At 46.7% G+C, this 21,495-nt stretch overlaps 1 protein-coding gene across 2 annotated transcripts in view; it reads right to left on the bottom strand.

Moving 5' to 3' along the window:
- Positions 1–3,318: 3,318 nt before the first annotated feature.
- The window catches only part of NRP2 (neuropilin 2), a gene marked incomplete at its 3' end in the record, with an annotated part of 112,210 nt that continues 94,033 nt past the window's right edge, over positions 3,319–21,495 (bottom strand). Inside the window, exons 16-17 of one of the 2 annotated variants that reach the window (XM_082840807.1) lie at positions 5,667–5,717; positions 3,319–3,623 (exon numbers count right to left, since the gene is read on the bottom strand). In XM_082840807.1, the coding sequence (XP_082696933.1) occupies positions 3,319–3,623; positions 5,667–5,717 (356 nt within the window). Of the gene's footprint in view, positions 3,624–5,666; positions 5,718–21,027; positions 21,309–21,495 lie in introns of those variants that run through there. The other variant, XM_082840808.1, reaches the window with a different exon arrangement.

Below are 21,495 nucleotides of genomic sequence, written 5' to 3'. Positions count from 1 at the left end.
GACACGGGACTTTCAGTGCTAAAACCCAGGAACGTCTCAGGCAAACTGGGATGATTTGGTCACCCAGAACCCAAGTCTCTTTGTCTCCAATAAAGAAACACGCAGAAAAATATCTCTGGTATAATGTTTATTTAAATAGTAATCTTAAAAAGGCTTTATACAAATCATATAAACACAGTTTGACATGGTTGTTTATTTTCTACATTGACGAATCACAGTAGAAGCTCTCAAGTTCCCTTGGTCTGGCTCAGCCAGCGAATGGTCAAATACCTTTAACTGCAAACCTTGGGAAAGTTAACCTTCTGTGTGACAGTTTAACTTTTTCCCTTGTTTTCTTGCCATTCATGCTCATTCCTCGGACCCTCATCCCTGTCAACTCCCCACTTCCACCTAAGAGAGGAAGCAGCCCTGTGGCCCTGCTGACCGCCTAGTCCGGGAGAGCGTGGAGGTAATGTGTCATTCAGTACAAGGCAAAAAAGGAGATCAGTACTGTGAGTAGGGTTTCCCAAAGGGAAGGACTCAAGGAGAGGGGTCAGCTAGCCTACTTGCAGATAGAGACAACAAGTGCACCGGGGTGTCCCCTGGTCAGGTTATAATCAGGCCCCACTGTCTTCCAGCAGACCAGCCTCCAGTGCTGGTGAGGTATCTACACGTAGCCCTGGATGCCCTGCTTTTGTTCAGCATTTAGAGCCCACGCGGGGCCTCAAACCAGCCAATGGTGAGTATGGAGACAGGACTTTAGACGAATGCAGGTCGAGTTGTACATAACTTACAGGTGAACTGCAGGCCAGAGGCAGGGCTGGTCTTTGGGGAGTTGTAAAATGGCCCAAGGGACATGACAGGGCCAGGACCTCCGGCGTCGGCTTTGTGTGTGTGTGTGTGTGTGTGTGCGTGTGCGTGTGCGTGTGTGTGTGTGCGTGTGTGACTGCTCCACGCCGCATGTGGGATCTGAGTTCCCCGACCAGGGGTTGAATCCGTGCCCCCTGCTGTGGAAGTGCCGAGTCTTAACCACTGGACGGCAAGGGACGTACCCCTCACCCCACCCCGTGTTGGCTTTTGAACTCTCTTCTTCTGCAGGCTAACTCCGGAACCCCCTGGGCTTGCTAGCTTCCTGAACACTGAGTTACACGGAAAGCCGAAGAGGAAGGTGGGCTAATTAAGAACTTGCTTCTGCCGCACGCCCAGCTCAGGGGGGCCCTGAAGCTAAGTCCTTGGGCTTGACGGCTTTACTTTTCACCTCTAACTACCACTGTGCCAATGAGTGCCGAGATCAGCGGTGACTCTCGGGCCCTAGGTCAATGTCACAACAACATCACTGAGTCCCACGTGACCATTCACATACACAGTAGATACAGAGAACTCAAAGGCTGGCAAAGACACACACACATATGAATAAATAGCTGTCGGCATGAACTCTCCCTCTCTGCATACAGAACCACCTGAACTAGCATTTCCATAAGTTATCATGTAAAGGAACCAGCCAGGTGAACCTTCCCCTTTCACCTGGGTATGAGACAAATGAATTGTGGGTGACCATAGCAGCAAAAATGGTCCGACAGTTTAACCACTGACGAGCAATAGGCTGGACGTGCTGTCTGGGTTTCAAATGTATTTCCGGCACGCAGGCAATCCTTAGGCGTTACTACAAAGTCAAGATTTGGATCCTGACGTGGACAATCTTATCCTTCACACGGTTTCATGCGGTTCCGGATGCCTCCCCTTCTAGAGCAGTTGAGAGTCATCTAGGGCTATGACTAGCACTCGGGTGGCAGGGCTTACTCCATCAGGAGGATCAGCTCTGCGGGGGAAACTGGGCGTGGAGCCGCTGGGTCAGGGAGGAGGAACAGAGGAATGCCTTAGCTTGTATGGTATTCACTGATTTCTACGTAGAAGGAAAATACGTTTTCTTCATTTTCTTTCAAGGCACTTAATAAAAAAATACATAAATGTGTTTGTGTGTGTGTGTGTGTGTGTGTGTGTGTGTGTGTGTGTGTGTAAGAACATAGGTCTCTCTGGGGTTGAAGCAGAATTAGCATTTTGGTCCGTAGTGCTTGCAGACTTCTGGTCACAACCAGCTCACGGACATCCTAGTTCTGATGCTTCTGAAAGGTTGAGGTGGTGGCTGTCATCCCAAGGAGAAGTCAGTGTTTACCAGCCTGTCGGAGAGACGGATTTATCACAACGTCTCTTACGGTCCTCTCAGCCTTTGCATAATCCCAGAGGATGGACTTGTTTTGCTCTTTCCACTGTTCTCCTTTCCGGCCAGTGGTCGCCAGTTACATCTCACTGATGGAGAAACATACTAGTAGCCTATATTTCCCCAGCCCCATCTCAGAGAATATCAGATAATGCTGTTTCCTGGGGCTTAGAGACCTGACACATGAGTGCATGTGTGTATATGTGTGCGTGCTTGCGTGTGTGTGCGTATGGTGCATGTGTGTATGTGTGTGTGCATGTGTGTATGTTTTAGAAGAACAAGGAGGAAGGAAAAGGAAAAGCAAAACCACCCCCAGAGGCCCCACAAAGTAGCCTCACAGCCACAAATTCTGGGTCTAGATTGAATGAATGGCTCCTATTCACAAAGCACGTTAAGGCTTGTCCGCTTCTAACACGGAGGCGCTTCTATGGATTTTGACGTGTGAAGTTTCCTTTCTGGTTTGTTTTAAATCTCATGTAAGAAAGAGCTGTTCATGCTGACCCTAAAACGGCAATTTTCCCCTGGCTAAAAAAAGTTAAAGGCAACAACATCCTACTGAAATGCTAGGACTGGAAACGGCAGCTTGTCAAGTTGGCTGGCAGAAGCTAAACCACAGCAAATCCCGGAAGTCATAAGACGATCAGAGGATGGGCTAAACTGAACGGCTTTGTTTTGGAATTTTGTTTTCTAAAGATGGAAAGTCTGAAAAGACCCTTTGCTTTCCAAGTGTTGATTAGAAAGAGAAAGCAGAGACTATTGATCCCTGCTCTGCTCTAAACTGGAAAAGTCATTCTCTTCTGCCTCTTGAGCTGCTCATAGATCAAAGAAATATAATAATAACAAACTCACAAACAAAATAGAACTGTGACCCCCAAAGAGATGAGCTCCTGTCTTTATCCCAGCAGTGATTCAGCCACGTGGTCCTAGGTGGGTCACAACCCCCGAAAGGCTGCATCTCCCTTCCTCCCTCGACTTGCCTGTCTGTTCTGTCCACACCTTCAGTATTCTGGATCGGTTGGATCAAGATTATGGCATTCAGTTTCCAAAGGAAAAAAAATTGTCATCTTCACTAGCCCCTCTTGCTGGAATGAGACGTCAGATGCGATTTGGGTGCAAATCCGTCAGGCCTCTGAGCAGCATTTCTGGTGGTTCATCTTGACCTTGTGCTTGAGGCCATCGTAGAGCTCAAAGTTGTAGTTCTCCAGCGTGGTGCAGCTGCGGGAGCTCAGGCCTGAATAGGAACACGTGCAGTAGAGCAGCAGCCCTGCACACGTGGCCCCCAGGAGGACGCCCAGCGAACTCATGGCGATGATGGTAATGAGGATGGGATCCAGGGTGTACAGCCAGCTCTTTTCTTTGTCAGCCAGAGGAGCCCCAGACCCGGGGGTAGGGGAAGAAGAGTTGCTCCAGTCCACCTCGTACTCATCTAGGACATAAAGGACACGAGAGACTGAATGCACTGTTTCTTTCAGGGTGAAATAACTGAGGCTCCCCCAGCCTGGCTCAGAGGTTCTTCAGAGCCCAGGACTAAGCTGTAGACTCTTGGAGCTACATGGCTTGGCTTCAAAGCCCAGGCCTGCCTCATCCTAGCTCTGTAACCTTGGGCAAGTTATTTAACTTCTCTTTGCCTCAGTTCTCTCCTCTGTGAAATAGCGTTACTAATAACCTCACTGGCTTGTTAGGAGGTTTAAATGAATTAATATTTGCAAAGTGCTCTGTGACCAGCACATAGTAAGTATGGTCTAAGGATTAGATACTTAAAGAATCTGATTCACATTAGGTAAGCTCAGATTTTCACAGAAGCTTCAGGGAGCCTTGGAGCGCCTGGGGCGGCCCTGTGTTCTGGGCACCCTTCTTTCTCTGCCTCCTCGTCCCGACTTCCAACTGCTTCAGTTTAAATCAAAGAACAGGCTGGGGCTATTTTCACACAGTGAGTTTCCCAAGCTAGCATTCCTGGCCATCCAAGCAGCAGGTTTTTTTGAGCCACCAGACCTCTCGACCTAAATCTTAACCTTACTGCTACGTATTATGTGTCCCAACCCCCTACCCCCACCCCAGAATCAGATGTGGAATTCTAACCCCTTACTTCAGAATGTGACCTTATTTGGAGATAGGGGTTTTATGGAAGGAATCAAGTTAAAATGAGGTCCTTAGCGTGGGCCCTAATCCAGTATGACTGGTGTCCTTATAAAAAAGGGAAATTTGGAGACATAGATTTCTGTTGTTGAAGTCACCCAGTTTGTGGTACTTTGTTATGGCCACCCCAGCAAACTAATATACTTATATTTCTATAGTGTGGCCAAGGCATGACCACATTCATGGAGAATTTTGTGGGATTTCCTAATAATCCCATGAAGAAGGCAGGGTGATATTATAATTTAAAAAAATAGATGAGGAAACAGAGGTTTTAAGAGATGAAGTGAGTAGGTACCACGAGTTCCCAGAGTTAACGAGCAGTTAAACTAGGAGTATAAATCAGGCTTTCTCCATCCACATCCTTTACTCTTTCCACCCCATCTTAGGGCTTCTGCTGCTTGATCTATCGCAGCCTCTCTGTGAAGGCCAGTTGTGCAGTTTTGCCCATAATAGGAACGTTAGACCGGGCTTTGCAGGGAGAGTCTGCAATCAGTTAACAAGGTGCTGTTTGGGTTAGTCACTCTGTTTCTATAGCTACACTTGAAGTGTTTGATTAAGGTCAGGTTTAAAACAGCTGCTCTATAAACTGCCCTTCTTAAAGGCATCAATCTTGGTTTAAAGCTGTTCTTTGAGGGGAACCTTGGTGCTCTCTCTTGGGGATCAACTCTGGCACTCAGAGACTCCCAGAGAGACCTGCGTTGCTCTGAGTCGAGGGAAGGTATTACATCTGCGTGTTTGCTCAGTGCCCTTCCAGTCAGGACTCTGGCTTCAGCCTCATGAAGTACGTGTATTTGAAGTAGGAAAATCGAGCTTGGAATAAATATGATAACATGAGACGGGCAGTGTGGACAAGAAACTAAATCCTGCAACAAGCCCCAACTCGGAGTCATGGACAGTGTGAGAAGGGTTCCTGAAAGCCATGGAACTGGAAACCACAGCAGGCCTGAGAGAATATTCACAGTGACGCTCATTCACTCGGCCCTTTTTGGAAGGAGGTCAGTGGGTTCAAGCAGAGACATGTGTAGAGAAGCCCGGCTTTCACTTCTAAAGGACTTATTCAGATTTGAAGCTCATCAGTGTCGAAAGTTGCCCAAAGTAGGAGACCTGTTTCCGATTAGGCAGAGGGAACTCAATAAACTTTCTAAATTGCTAAATTTGACCTTGACAGAGCAATTGATAGTTTCTTCACTCCTCTCTGGATTCATTTTCACTTATATTCCGGGCCGATAGTTCTAAATTCTGGCCCTCCAATACCCCGGACATTAGTTTTGTTTTTGTCTTTATAGCCAAACTTGACTGTCATGACTATCTTCTAAATCACAGCAGTACTCACCATCAATTTCATCCTCGTAGCCCTCTCTCCCATGTATTTCCGGGATGTCCACTATAAGAGAAGAGAAAACAAAACAAGTCAAGTTATAACAAGTTCTATTGCCGTGGCTAAAAGGCAGAGATGCTACCTTGCTGAGATGACTCCCCAGCACTGCAGGCAGCTAGAGTCACTTTCTGCTTCTAGGTCAGTTATCATGTACATTACTGGATTCTTTCCCCTTCAAACGATTTGTCTTTACTTCCAACGATAACCAGAAGAACAGAAACAATAAGAAAGGCCTCTAGCGCCAAGTAAATGCTCCCGTGTGTCTTTATAGTGACTGTTGTTTACAACCGACGTAGGTCTGAGTTTTATCTAAGGCACCTTCAGTGGCCTCTCATGTCCGTCATCAGTTGCCATGACTGCGACGTTCATCTGAGATAGCAAACTGCCCCTCCTCATATGCATGCATCTAAGTGGGCACAAAGTATGAGTCTTTCTCCTCTGGATTTCCAATAAATGTAAAGTAATTTAAGGAAGTCACATTTCATCATTACATGCTTTAATGTAGAACTAGAACTGGAAAGAATGTTATAACGCCTGTCCACCTCCACGTCTGTGCTAATATCCCTTCTCTTTTCTCCCCAGTCTATTTTTCCCATTGGCTTTCTTCACGGTGTAGAATAGATCAAACATGGGCATCCAATCTGACTCGCCCAGGCTTGAACAGAGCTAAGTTAATTTACTCTGAATTTTCTCCAGTATTATCACTGGCTATCTTTTTCTTTTTTTTATGATAATCTTTTGGGGAATGGGGAGGATAATTCAGGTCTCTATTCACCATGTTGTCCATCTTACAGAAATCAGAGCCAATGGAAACTACCTGTCTAAAATGGTAAAACACTAAAAAAGAAAATCAACTATATGGTGAAGAAAAGGGTCTTATCATTTCTTCCTGTCTCACAAGTTAATTATACCTGTGTCTACTGTCAGGTCAAAATGGCTCCAGTGAATGTATGTGGCCCTTCAGGAGTTTCAACCCCAAGTCAGGTGAACTACCTCAATGTCAGCACTATAAATTTATATTAAAAAAATCAAGGCTTAACACAAACCCCAAATTCCAAACAGCTAGAGTATCAAACAAGAGGAATACAAGAACTTCAGACCAGCCTGAACTTCTCCCTCATCTGCACAACACCTCGGGGAAGATCTACTTGACTATGACCTGAACTGAGGACCAATCCATCACTGCCATACCTGACATTCAGTCTTTCTCTGGAGACAGTGGTTTTCATCATGTTCGAAGTCTTCTTCATTCCTGGCCAAAGTGCTAAAGCACATTCTCATCCTTTTGGTCGCCAGTAAGGGATGTGGAAAACCACTTGCTAAGACCCTACTTGAAAAGATGGTTGCCACGTGGCACCAATCCTCCAAAAATCCAGCCTGTTCCTGGCATGTTTATAGCACAACAACTGGTACCTGCAGGCCATGACAGCTTCCCCACCTCAATGCCCAGCCCCTGTGTTATTCTCCAGGACTCTACAACGCAGGCTGTGTCCTTGGAATGAAGATGTAAAAATGAATCAACAAGAGGCAGGTGGTGTCTGTCATAGGGATCAAATCTGGCTTGTGGAAATCAACCTGGAGTTGTTTTTTTTTTTAACCTTCTGAGAACAAAAAACACGGAAGAAAACCATCACATTTCCAACAATTAATCATTTTTATGGGCTGCTCATATGTCAACAGCTTCACGGTTAAAAGATGCAGAACATTGGATAAGAATATGTGGATTAGCCCAGGACGAAAACTGCGGGGCTCCTGCCAGTGACTTTTGGGCCTAATCCTGTTCTTGCTTTTAGGGATTCAGTCTTTGCCAAGGATGTGACAAATTCTTGGAGGCTAGAACGCCACCTTGCTCCATCTCATACCCTCAGGGAAGAGCTCTTAAGACACTATTGATCATGGGCTGGAAAGGAGTAGATGTGGCATTGATCTCAGTGGAAAACGGGTAAGAGGATGGTAATGACTATGAGAACATTTTGTCCCAGGAGATCACAGCCTCTTGGCTCTGTGAGCAGAGGACTGGATGAGATGACCTCCCAAGAATAGGTCCATTTTTAAGGTTCTATGAAATTGATGGCCCAGATGTGGCTGAGATTTCTGCCCCTGGAGGATCAAAGCCTACTTCAGGTGAAGAACACTTTAGAGGCTCGACTTGGCTTTTTGCATAATCACTGCTCCCAGGAGTTTGGGTGAGTGGGAAGGGATCAAAAAAAGGATAAGTTAATCAACATTTTCAAAAGAGCATCTGTTCACGAAGGCTTAAAGAAAGAATGACACACTGGGGAAAACCCCAGTAAAAGGGAACATTTGTACAAAAAGCAATTTACTTTGATAGCAATTTTCTCTAGTCCCCTTGCTAATATTCTTGATATCTGTGTTTGATTAAGAGCTTTCTTTCTCAGAAGCCTCTTTGCCCTGCACGGGTCACTTTCCTTTTCTGTTGAGCCCAGGAGGTAAGCCTCAGCCTGTTTCCTGAGGATGCTGGCAGGGAGGGTGGATGTCCACCGGGTCCCTGTAGTTCTAGTGAAAAAAAGGCAAGGGCGGGTTGGACGGAGAAGGGGTGACCCAGGAGCTCAAGGCAAAGAGTGGAGGAGGCAGCACCTCCCTGGGAAGGGGACATGACAGCCACAGGATGGAGACCTGGCTGGGGAAGTTAGGTAGATGGCAAAAGACTGTGGAGACCAGGGACGTGGAATTAAATTTTGTTTTTTAATGAGGAAAAACTTGGAGAGGACCTTCCAGGACTCTGTTTTAGTAGGTGGGTGTGTTCGTGAATGGGAGACGGATGAGGGAGAATGGAAGGAGCCCCACCTTTAAGAGAACACAGATCAGGAACATGGATCCTCCCACCCACACAGACTTCCACTTTCAACCTTTGTCCTCACATGACCCTGTTTCCTTCTGGGCACCTGCTCGGATTTCAACTCAGATCCGTCTGACTCCAAAATCTGAATTCCGACACTCAGTATTGTATCAGGGCCAGAGGACACCCTCTCCCCTCGACTCCCCCAGGTGTGCACTCAGGCAAACCCCCATTATCATCCCTGACCCACCCCAAGGGTGCGCCCTGTCTCCATCCTAGTGGGCTGCATACACAGCCCCTGGCTGTTTGCCTGCGTTGCTGGCTCACCACTTGGATGGGAACTCACGGAGACTTCTCATGAACGTGAGGATGCCGTGACCTGAAATTTGGGACTTCACATTTTCCCATGATCCCCAGACAGGGAAGGCTGATTTACATTGTTCTCCAAATGGCAGTTTTCACTTACTGACTAACCAACCGATCAACCAACCCTCACTTATTAAGAGGGTTGACTACGTGCCCGGAAACCACACGGAGGAGTTTGGGAAAGGAAGATGTACGGGACCCGGTATCTACGATCGAGGCCCTTCAGTGTGATTGGGAAGCAAGGACTCACCCATGCCAAAATAGCATAAAAGAAAGTGGGGGTGGGGCTTCCCTGGTGGCGCAGTGGTTGAGAGTCCGCCTGCCGATGCAGGGGACACGGGTTCGTGCCCCGGTCCGGGAAGATCCCACATGCCGCGGAGCGGCTGGGCCCGTGAGCCATGGCCGCTGAGCCTGCGTGTCTGGAGCCTGTGCTCCGCAACGGGAGAGGCCACAACAGTGAGAGGCCCGCGTACCGCAAAAAAAAAAAAAAAAAAAAAAAGCGGGGTGCTGTGGAGGGGACTCTAAGTGCTGACGAATCTGGGGCAGGGATTGGGCAGATGAGGCTGTGCCAAGGCAGGGAAAAAATGTGGGAGGGAGGAGAAGGGAATGGAGGCTGCTGCGAGGGATGGCGATGGCCTCAAGCCCGGCACCCGAGCCTGTTTACTCGCACACTGATCTCTTGGTTTGGGGCTTGTATTCATTTTTATCAGATCCACTGAGGCACTCAGAGATTGCCCTGCCCGCTCACAAGTCAAATATTCTCCAGCACCCTTGTCAGTACATTGCAACCCTACAGCACAAATGGGGAACAGCCACACCCAGCCGTGAGCTCTGCCTCCTCTAAAAAGATGTGATTCTCCCAGAGGGTCTGGAGCGCTGCCTGGCACTGTAAGATCACACATGCCATGCAAGACAAATGCCCCAGACACTCCAACCTGTAAACGGAAAATTCCCCCTGAGTGTGGTTGAGGTCTAAAACAAGAATGCCCTCTCTCATTTAGAGTTTCCTTCCCACCCTCTCTCTCTCTTTACACACACACACACACACACACACACACACACACTTTATCTTTTCTCTCTCCCTTATTTTCTTCTTTTTTTTTTCTCTTAAATTAGGGTCCTTTGGGGTTAGTTTGCTTTTCTGCAGTTATAGAAAAATTTCGACCTTCCCTTTCACCACATCTCCTATGCCGTGGCTGCTGTGAGTACATTTTCATTGACATTGTTCTGTTTACTTTCTACATCAAAAAAAAAAAAAAGAGCCTCACAAGATAGTTAAGAGAGTGAGGAGTGTACCCCAAACCACTGGCTACTTTTAGATAACTGATTTAAGACCATCCGTCCCTGGATCACTGGCACACCCATCAGGACACCAACGCATGCTGGCTTTCTCTGAAGAGTCCCTTCCAGACCAACTCCGAGCAGTGGCTTAAGAGGCCCGGTGGAAGCTGATGACAGGCTGGCCATCCGGAATGTGTAGCGGACACACCCTAAGGCCGGTACCCGAAGGGGAGCAGCATGGAATATGGAGGCGCGCTAGACTGGGAGCAGGCTTCCTCCTTCTCCCCTGAGCTCTGCCACTGCGCCCAGGTGTGAGCGCCGGGACGAGTCTCTGACCCTGCCTGGGTCTCAGCTTGCTCCTCTGTAAAGTAAGCACTGATGTTCCTTCCTGCTTGAGAACTCATCTTTACAGGAAGAAAATGAGAACGCTCTGATGGCCTTTCTGCTGAGGCTTCCCTGAAAAGGGCGGCTGGCTGTAGACAAGGCAACTTCAACAGAAAAGGGCTCGCCACCCGTCTTCACCCCGGGTCTGTCCTCTCCTGGAGGTGGTCACACCTGAAGGCATCCACCTTAAGGTGCCCGTGGAAGGAGAAGACCATGCAAAGGACAGGTGAAAGGAAGCCATGAGGTTCCATGTTTTCCATAGTTGCTCGTTTAGCTTGGGAACCAGTCCTGCTCAGGGGCAACTGAGGAACTGACAGAGCTAGTAAATGGTTCCCCAAGTTTGAAGCCTCCACCTTAGCCGAGGCAGGGCTGACAAGACCTGGTGAGAAGCCAGTTAACCCACACGTCCACTCAACCCACCAAACTGCAACCAGCCTTTAAAGCAAGGATTGAAGAGATGCCTACAGAGGAAATCACTGAAACCATTCACTTTCAAGGATACCAGGGGTCATCGCGTCTTCTTCAAGGAGGAAGAAATTGAGGAAGGAGGGTGGAAAAATGCAGTAAGTCACTGAAGAGCTCGGCAGTAGAACTGAGAGCCAGCCACCTTTTCGACACCTTGTTTGGGGCTGTGATTTATTTGGGATTAGCTCTTGGCCACTTAGAGCCCTTGTTGAGTTTGATTCCAAGTTCCTGAACCCCCCGAGCCAACTAAATCACACTGGACCTTTCAGAGGGGAGTAGCCTTCAGAAAGTTCTCTCAGTCACTTTGTTCTGATCCCAGCAGGAGACACAACACTGTGATCTCAATAAATGAGAACTCATGAAGGACTAGCAGATATTTCTTGGCCCTTCAACGTGTTTAATTCAGTTTAATATTTAGTATTGGCTGAAGGTTCCTACTCCCTACCACACTTAATTTCCCTAATTCAGTTTGTTCATCCCCTGTTGCTAGAAGGAGCCAAAAGTTCAGATGTAGATCGAACGTTTGCCAAAGCTCCTCCATTAGAGTCAGGCTACTTGAGAGCCATTCATCCCGTGCTGGGTTTGGCTTGAGTTTAGAAACACCACCAGAAGATCCTTTATCGTGGGTTTTTTATCTCTTGGGCTATAGCCAAATCTATGCAAAGTCATGGAAAAAAGTATATATTTTTTTTAAGTTTTCAAACGGTTTCAAGCTGGAAAAGAAAAGGGGGCTCGGTTTGTGATACCAGAAGACTTTGAACATGATTTTCTATTATTTTTAGTTGAATAATCAGGAGGAAACACTAAAATGAATTGGAAATACTGACTGCAAATGAGAAGGCCGTGAAATGACCTAATAATACTTCCAAGTGCAGAGGCAGATGAGCAGCTGAGGCCAGAATGGCTCCACTGAGCCCCAACGGTGGCGTGAAAATAAGAAAAAGGAGACGCCACAGAAATGTGTAGTTATAAACATAGGCTTCATGATTGTGTAGGCTGGAAAAAACCAGTAAGGCTGAGGGAGGAAAATTCTGGAATCTTTGCTTTGCTCTAGGTCTTTGAGAAATCAGAGATATTCTCCATTACTGTACGTGGGTATGTCCACAAGAAAGAGGGCCTTCTTTTGTTGGCTACCTTCTCTGAGGGTATGAAGGTGGGAAAAAGAAAAGTTTGGAGAAAAGTGTCCCCCTTCCACTGCCTTCTTGATTTTTTTCCTGAGATGTTAGGAAAAAAGTCTCATATCTTCACATTTCAGGGAGTTTGCCAATAGGCGTTAACATTTCTCCTCTCCTCCAGTCCCAAGGTTCAAGAAGTGCATAAATGGAAACACTGCACAGGTGGAGAGGTTTGGTATTACCTGGGACCAGTGAAAGGATGGAGGAGAAACAAAACTGCATGCACTTCCAATGTGAAAAGCAATGTCTTCTTAAAGATTGTCCCTCTCTGTTGTAGGTCTTTGGGAAAAAACTCTCTACACACATGTATCTCACCAAGAGAGTTTGCTTTACTTGGGCTCTTCTGAACACAAGGATCTATGACCTTGTGATAAGATTTTAGGGCTTCCAAAGAGGTACCTCTCTCTGCCCATCCAAGAGATGATTTCCCCCAAAAGTTTGCTGGTGGCTGAGAACTGTGGTTATAACACAAGGGAGTAATTCCTCCGACCTTAGGTTTGGTCTCCTGTAAAAATGCAGCTACCTGGAGGAAGCAAGCAATGAAGCCTCTGTGTTGGGAATCTGACGGGCTCTTCTGGCAGGAGGCCTTGGTGGAGGGAGGTGGAGACAGTGCAGGAATGCCAGAGAGAAGAAGAGGAGCCACCGAGAGAGGGGGCAGCTGCAGAAAGGGGAGGGTGGAGGCTGAAGATGAACCACACCCGACCCAGAGGTAGATAGGTAGGTGGAAGCAGGTCCTTCTTGGGGAAAGAGGAGGGGACGGTGGCCCTGTGAGGAGTTCAGAGCCCGGAAATGATGACGGCGGTGAGAGCTCAGGGCTTCCCGTGGACGCCATTCCCGAGCTCGCGATCCTGGTCTGCAGTTGGCCGAGGTGATGAGGCACCTTGGGGGCTCCTTTGACAACCCACGTCAGCCTCAGTCTCCGTCCTAGTGACTGTCTTCCCACCTCGGTACCAGCTGTCGGAAGTGGCCCAGAGAAGCGATACGGAAGACCACACGGCCCTCGGGGTCCTTGTATCCCTTCTCCCAGCCCCTTGGTGGCAGCAGGGAGATGCAAAGAGAGGAAAAGATTCGTAACAGACTGTGCTGAAACGAGCCTCAGTAACCAGCAGGCCGACTGAGAACAGGACTTCGGTCAAGGCCACCTCAGGCTCAAAGCGTTCTCCGCATTCCCTTCATTACTGGAGCTGGCTGCTCTCTAGCGAGTTCCGAAATCCAGTCCAGCATCCGGTTAATGAGTCCTGACGCCTGAGAAAGAAACCGCTGCTGCTGAAAGCCAAGACGTGGTGCCTACCATTCCCGTTCTGGATCAGAGCCTTTGCCTTTGGGTGTGTCAGTTAATGATACTAAAAGGGTTCCATTTTGCACAATTACACATAGAAGACAAAACAAGCTTGTGTGTGTGTGCACGCCCGTGTCTCTCACCCACACCTCACTCTTGTGCTACTTTTTCCCCGGAGCCACCAAGAGCTATACCCAAGTCTCAAGCCCTAGAGGCAGTAGTCCTGGATTTCTGGCAGGTTGGAGAAAGCTGGCAAAGCTCATATATGGCCGTCACACTATCCACTACGCTCAGCGTCAAAGTCTCATTACTTTGACCCCTTGGTCTAAACGCACAGTAGAAACAAGGGCAGCAGCTCTTAGAAGAAACGGTGTTTTGAACTAATGGCTCCCTTGGCTTCTCTTCTACTTGTCCTTCCTCTCTGGAGCCACTTGGGGCTAGCAGCTTTGCCTGCACATTGAAACCTCCCACTGGAAAGCCAACGTACTTCCTACTACCTTTCCTCGGGTCGCATTAGCCCTGACCCTCCTCAGAAAGAAGCCGGGTGCCTCCTTTCAGCCAGGAAGGCCTGCTCTTCTCAGGGCTGTTATGGGGCCCTTGGGCACAAGGCCGCAGGATTAGGGACTTTCTGTTGGCACGTGGGCCTCCTTGTGGCTGTTGGAATATTTTTGTCTGCAGCACAATAATGTGCACTGACCTTAAAGGATGTTTTTGACACGAATTTTTTAGTAGAAAACATAAATAAATAACAGCAAGGCACAGCACAGTCACTCTTTGAAGAAACCAAGTGGAACTCATTAATCATGGAGAACAGGGCTATGCCTGCTGAACCAGGGATAGAATTAACTCCCGGGCTACGGTGGCCACAGCTCCAGCGAGCTGCATCTTATAGCCAGGCTCACATTCTCCGCAAATCAGCATTAAAAAAAGTCCCTGTGATTAAAATTCCCTTCAACTAAAATTGTCCTCAGTCTTCCCTTGCAAGCACTCCGCCCACTTTAGAGAAAGAGAGAGAGATAGTCACAGAGATTATGTGGCTTCTGCACATGACAGGGGATATAATGCAGGGTGTCCACTGGTTTGTTACCCTCTCAAATGGGGGCAGGTTCATTTTAAAGGTAAAACTCAGCCACCTGAAGCATCTATTAAAATGTAAACAGGCACACCATTTGACCCAGATATTCTAACCCAGAGAAACTTGCACGAAGAGGCAACCTCAAGGATGTTCACTGCAGTATTGTTTATCATAGAAAGAAAACCTAGACACAACCTGAATGACCACCAGTAGGGGAGCAGTTAATAAACTGCGGTACAGCGACATGATACGAAATGCTAGACAATATCTGAAAAGGATGGGGTAAACCTGTCAGTGTGCAACAAAGTATCCTCAAGGCCTTTATCAAATGGAAAGAAGCAGGTTATCCAGCACAGTGAGCAAATGTTGATACTATTTACACAAAACCAAACTAACCCCAACGAAAGCAAGCTGCGTAATTAGACATGAACATATACAGGTATAAAACAAGGCCTGGAAATATATACCTCGAACAATTTCTCATGGTTCCCTCTGGGGCGGGGGTTGGGACTAGTTAGCAATGAAATGAACTTCTTTTTAGAAAAATTATTTGCACTTTTTGAGGATATAGTCACGTATAACTTGTAAGTTAAAAAGAAATGAAAAGAAACCTAACCAGAGACCATCTTAAAATTTTCCCCAACGGCCTTTTTCAGTATCATAATGACTCCGGTCATGAGCCTCCAAGAATAGGTGTTTTCCCCACCCAGGGCCAGTCTTGCCTCCAGCACGTCTGTTGCTGACTCTTCAAATGGCCTTTCCTATTTCTTGGCCCGATGCCGTGGGACTTCAGTTTTATTGGGAGCTTGGAGGTCAGTGACAGCAAAGCCCAAGAACAATTACTTTACTGGAAAGAGAACAGAAGGATTCTGGGTGTCCCGTCCACTGGGCTTGGGGCAAGAATGGTTTCTGCTGTCTGCCCTGAAACACCAAGATTCTGCCCTGTGCCATGCAGAAACCATGCTAAAAGGGGGTTTTCTGTTTGGCAAGTCCCCAAATCTTGCATCTCTTCCATGCTTAAGTTTGGGGCCAAAAGGAACTCCTCCACACAGTGCAAATGTCGTCTGGCTGAAGCCTGTGGCCTGACGCCTTCTAAAGGCGCAGGTTTCTGATTATATCGAACCTCGAGACGTACTCCAGTGCACCTGATCTGTGTCAGGCTTCATTAAATCCTACACTGTTCCTAGCTGTTAATTTATTTATATAAGCCGATCTTTCCCCTGCTGATTATAAGACCATTGGCTGGTGTTTCCCTCTCCCCTCCTTTTCCTCTGGTTGGATTTCTTTTGTGTTTTCTTTGGGCCGTCACTGAAGTGGATGAAAGGCAAATTACAGCTGCAAAAGCCCCAGCGATGCACACAATCAAAGAGAGAAAACAAGCCACACCTGCGGATCTGCAGTTCGGCCCAGATGTGGAGCCCATAACACGGGCAAATTAAAACTTAAAAATGAAGCTCTTTTCATCCGAGATTACAGAAAGGCCAACAGTGTTCGTGCAAAACAACTGCAGAGTCAGTGAAGAGAGGTGATGAAAACAAACACAGGGCCACAGCCGATTGGCCAGGCTGCGGGTATCTGGGCGTAGGAGGGCAGAGTCTTGCTTCAACCGCAAGAACGCACATTTAAACTATCATAAGGCCAGGTAGGAGCCAAGACAGACGATCCTGGGCCTTGACATCTGGTGTTTATGACCCATGGAAATACAATTTCTGTAACATTTATGCTTGGGTTAGGTCTGAAATACCATACTGATAACAGTGCTGTGTTTGACGCCTAAGATCAGAATCGTAACGGTCTGCTATTTTGGGGACGAGAGAGTGCACGTAGAATAAGCCTTGGGACCAGAACCAAGGTGGGAAAAGCAATGATGAAATTCTCAAAGGTGGCTCCCAAAGCAGTATTGCTAACGAGGCATAAGCGATGGCTAATTTCATTCACTCGGGCAAGTGTGGTCCCAGGACAGCTCATGAAAATGTTGACTGAGCCTGGCTCTTTGCTGGAAATAAATGCTTCTGAGATGCTTTCATTTCATCTTTTGCTAATGGGAACAAATGCCTTTAAGAATGGCCAAATGTTATGTAGACAAAATGGGTAATGACGCTTGTCATTAGAGGAACAAACAATGCTCTAAACATGGACATTCTGCTCTTTTCTCCTGCAGAGGACAGACAGTGACATCTAGACTGAGCCATCTGTACTGACAACACTTCCTGTAAGATCTGAAAACCCAGAAGCCTGTTTCCTTTACCACCACTTGGGCAGGTTTATAGCTGTAAGAAGTACTCCTTCCTGGATCTAGGTTTAGAAAGGAAGAAAAGCAGGATTCTGACAGAAATAGGATCTCCTGGACAAGCCCCTTTTCTTGGGACCTTTAGGGATGTTCTCAGACTCCGAGGAAGGCTCCTGGGTTGATGGAATGCTTCTAATACACCCCACGAATAGGGAGTGATGGGAAATTCTTCCACCACCTCTTTTGACCACCATCTAGAAACACTGAATAGCTGGGAGGCTGTCTTTCCTAGATTTTTTGCCCCTAATACCCCTCAGAGAGAACTATTTTATATAACTATATCACTAACTACTCAAGAAAGAGACCCAAAAGAAAAATACTCGTCAATAAGCTCTGGCTTTTGAGTAAGTTTCCCCAAGTCCCCCTCCTCAAAGTTGTCATAGAATTGTTCCTTTTATAAAATGTTCCGCCATGATATTTCCAGGTTCACAGTAATCATATTATTATCTTCCTTACTTGCTCCAAAGTCTGGAATATCTTCGAGCCTGAACACGCTACAAGTTCCCATTTTGTCTGGGAAAGCGCTCATAAATTGGACATCGACGTCCCCGTGGAAGTAATCATTTGGTAGGCAAGGCGTAAGACGTCACTACTTCTTCTCCAAAGGAAGCTATCTGTCTCTGCAGAGATGAGTACATGATTCAGCTTCTCTCATCCCACCTGCCCCCCCGGGGGCCCTTTGAAAGTAGAGTCCAATCTCTGGGGATTTACCATCAAGAGAAATTTTGTGGAATCACATTGAGTAATTTAGCACTTAGCAACTTTTGCAAAATCCCACACCAATCATAAAAATTGGCTCAGCTGCACAAATTGGATAAAACTCCTAACAAGCAGTAATAAAAAATAAAAGAAGGAGAAGCTGGCATTCAGCCTCAAGGAGAACCTACCTCCCATAGAAATGCCCTGTGGCTCAGAAGGCGATGTATAAACTGTGGAAACATCAGTTCTTTCACAGCCTACATTTCAACTTTGTTCTCTCAAGCCAAGGTGAAAAAAAGAACCCCAGATGTTTGTATAAAAATATCATCACTTTATTACATTCCACACAATACACATTCAAATAGTTTCCAACGTCCACAAGTTATTTTGACACACAGGCAACTGAGCAATGCAAGAGATGTCACAGTTATAGGGCGAGGGGATAAGAATAGGAAGTAAAAATCTTTAAGTTTTCTTGTTTTGTTGTTGTTCTTTGGTAATTTTCGATTATTCAGGTGTTTACTTGCCTGCTAGTTTCATTTTTAAAGACAGGGTCTTCTTAAAGATGGGGTATCAACCTCAGAAATATTACTGGATTTCCTATCCTATCCTGGCTTTAATCCCAAAAATGTGGGACAAAGGAAAAGACAATTTATTTTCAGCATTCTGTTTTGTCAATGGCAATGCTATGATCCTTTTTATTCTTTCTTCTGCCTTCACTGGCAATTAGGGGATAGCAATTGCTAGCATAATACCAAGGAAGGGATTTTTAACCCAGAGGTAAGGGTTTCCCCTCCTGGAGCTGTTAACATGAAAGCTCTACTAAGGCAAATACTGTACCAGCCTGAGCTAGACCTTCAATTCATTCATTCAGTAATTTTTTAATAGTTGCCATCACCTCTTTGTCTTCTGAGAAGCAGCTCTAAACATGCATGCATGCATTCACCTGTCCGGTCTATTTTTCTTGGAAGAGAGGGACCCTTCCCTCCCTCCATGAAATACAGATTTTGCTTTTTAAAGCTGCAAGGCATGACATTTAATAGAAGAGCTTCCCTTTTAGCATAGTACCTGGATAATACTATGAAAGTCACTTGGGCTGCAAGAGCAGAGAGAGGGAGAGACAGAGAGAGAAGTGTGACATCCCCAGCTGAAGTGCATCATGGGAGTCACAGAGATTTGAGCAGTCTCATATTCTCAACGACAGCATGTACATAAAGATGATGCCACATGGGGCATCAGATAAAGATACAGCAAATTTCACAAAGTTGTTGTCATCTTCTTTTAAAGAAGGGAAATCCTCAAGGGTGTATGGTAACTCAGACAGTTCCTACACTGGCTAGACTTTCCAGGTGTAATTTCGGAATATCCTGACACCACGCCTCCATGGGGTGCCTATAGGGATGTCAATCATTTCAAGGGATGCCTGACCCCAAATGCATCACTGGATACAGATACCTGAGACAAAAAGCCCTTAGTGATTGGCATGGAAGTCATCACAAGGTTTCCATGGTATCCTGCCACCCCTCCTCCCTCACTCCGTCTTTCTTTCTCCATCTTCAGCTGGGGTAAGACACTTCTTGAAATCTCAAGGTAGCTCATGCTCTAGCCTTTCATCTTTTTTCCTGGCAGGGCTGCTGTGGTTGAGACAGACCAGCTCTTTGAAATAGAATAAGAGTGGGAGAGCACCATTCTTCCAGGAGGATGAAACAAAGCAGATGCAAAAGTGAGTGTGTGTGTGTTGGAGGGATCTATGTGGATATTCCGAAAGAATGCTAAGAGTCTCTCTCTCCCAAGTAGCCAAAAAAAAAAAAAAAAAAAAAAAAAATCATTAGTATTTTGTTCTCAGAAGGTACCTGGAGGCTTTCAGCCCAGGCAACCATCTTTGGAGAGAATCTTACACTTCCTCAGTGGATTCCTAGCAGGAAGGTGAGAAATAAACACCCCCAAGGCTGAGCCCAGTACACTGAGAATCTCGTTAAAATACACATTTTCTATCAATGAAATTGACTTCATTATCGAATCTATCCTTCGTAAATATCATTAGGCAATTTATCTCTAATATCCCTCTCCCTGCGCTGTTTAGAGAGGACGAATGGGCAGCAAAGGATTTATCTTCATTATACCTTCTCCTGACGATGCAGCAACATCTGGAAATGCCAGGCCAGCCTCTAAGGGTGTACTTGCCAGATGCCATGAATGCTTTAAGGGGTAGTACACTGGTACATTTTAGAAAACTGATAACTTTTTATTCTCTCATAATATTCAAATAAGTCAGGTGAACAGCCATATATTTTAGTGGCTATACATTCAGGCACCCATTTACACCATGAAAGGAAAGCAAATGACCCCTTTCCCCCCACATTTTACAAACGCTATTACAATGATCAATATGACACCAAAGAATACGTTTTTTAACCTTCTTACTCTATCCCATCCTAAGCAGGGCGCAATGAATGCCCAGGGGTGAGGACGTTTTTTAAAGACAACATTTCATCCTTCCTTCTCCCCCATCTCCTCGTGCTCTCAACAGGCTACTGCTTTTCCTACATCAGTCTCAGATTTGTTATTCTCTATGACTTATTCCAAGATTGGACTTAACCAATAAAAGCTAAACATTCATTATGAGCTTCTCTTTTATAAGGCAACATGAGACAGATTTGCTTCAGTGCTGGAAGTAGAGATGGTTCCACACGCACCCAATGGCTGTTGTCATGTGACTTCAAAGACGCCCGAGACAGGACAAGGGGTCATGTCTGAGTGCAGTGGGGGAACCTTCCTCTTGGGTCAGGTGGGTTGGGCATGGGGTTAGGAATGAGAGGGGCCACACTTCTTCTCACATGGCCTCTAGTTTTTTAGGTACCTGGAGATGACAATGGTAGCCAAAAGAAACCCAGCCAGAGCTAGATAAGGCAACAAAAAGCTTCAATCTCTTCTCCAAGTAAACAAAACTAGTTCAGTATATTATTTTCTGGAACATGTACCCCCGGAGAAGTAACACAAGAGTTAAAGGGGGCCCTCTCTGAACACACCCACACACTCCCCCCCCCGCAATGAGCCAGTCTCTCTCTCACACCCATGCACACACAGAGCTAGTCACACGCACAAATGTATACCATGTACAAACACACAGATCCGGGTCTCCCCTCAAGTCTCCTGGCAGACTGACTGCCCACTGAGAGGAGGGATGGGATAAGGCAAGGGGAAGAAACAGGGAACCAGTCTCTGGAAGGAAACCAGCTGAGCCTCGAGTGGTGAAGTGCTTAGGGGTGGATCTCTTCTCGTATTCCAAGATGCAGCATTGGAATCAACAAAAGGAAAACAAACAAACAAAAGAGCCCAAGGAGAATGGTCGGGATGGATACGCGCGCACAGGGTTTGGGCCCCGAGAGAGAGATGTCTGAGCGTTCACACAGAGACTAGGCGAGGAGAAAAAAGTGCAAAGTCGAGGCAACGTGTTTGCAGTCTTTCTGGTTTGTTTTGGGTGCCGTCCTTGCTTCGGCCCTCAGCAGTGCGAGCTGCGGTCTTGCTCTAGTTTAATGGTTAGGGTGGGCTCCACCGCCAGAGGGGCCCCGTTGGTGTAGTGGGAGGTTTTGTAGGTGATGGAGTGATCGGTCTTCTTGGCCGCATAGCGGAACCGGTGGTAGTGGAGCACCAGGGCCAGCGCGACGGAGACCAGCACCAGCACGGCGCCCCCGGCGGCCATAACGTAATACCAGTAGGCTGGGATGGGCTGCACGGGCACCGTGTCCACTGTGGGCTCGGTCCCCGGTAGGAGGGTGCCCCCTGGTGGAGAGACACAGAAGAGTGTTGCTAGGCTGAGAGCATGCAGACTAATCCAAATTTAATTAAAAAAAAGAAAAGAAAAGAAAAGAAAAGAAACACACACATGCTTTGGAGTGGAGAGGGAAGGGGACAGGGGAATAAGATGGTCCTGAGTAGTGTGTGCCAAGCACTTTTCAATGATTGATAT

The sequence above is a fragment of the Leucopleurus acutus genome, assembly GCF_964270905.1.
Source record: "Leucopleurus acutus genome assembly, chromosome: 6".
In the NCBI taxonomy this organism is placed as follows: Eukaryota; Metazoa; Chordata; class Mammalia; order Artiodactyla; family Delphinidae; genus Leucopleurus; species Leucopleurus acutus.
This window is presented reverse-complemented; position numbering and strand designations above follow the sequence as displayed.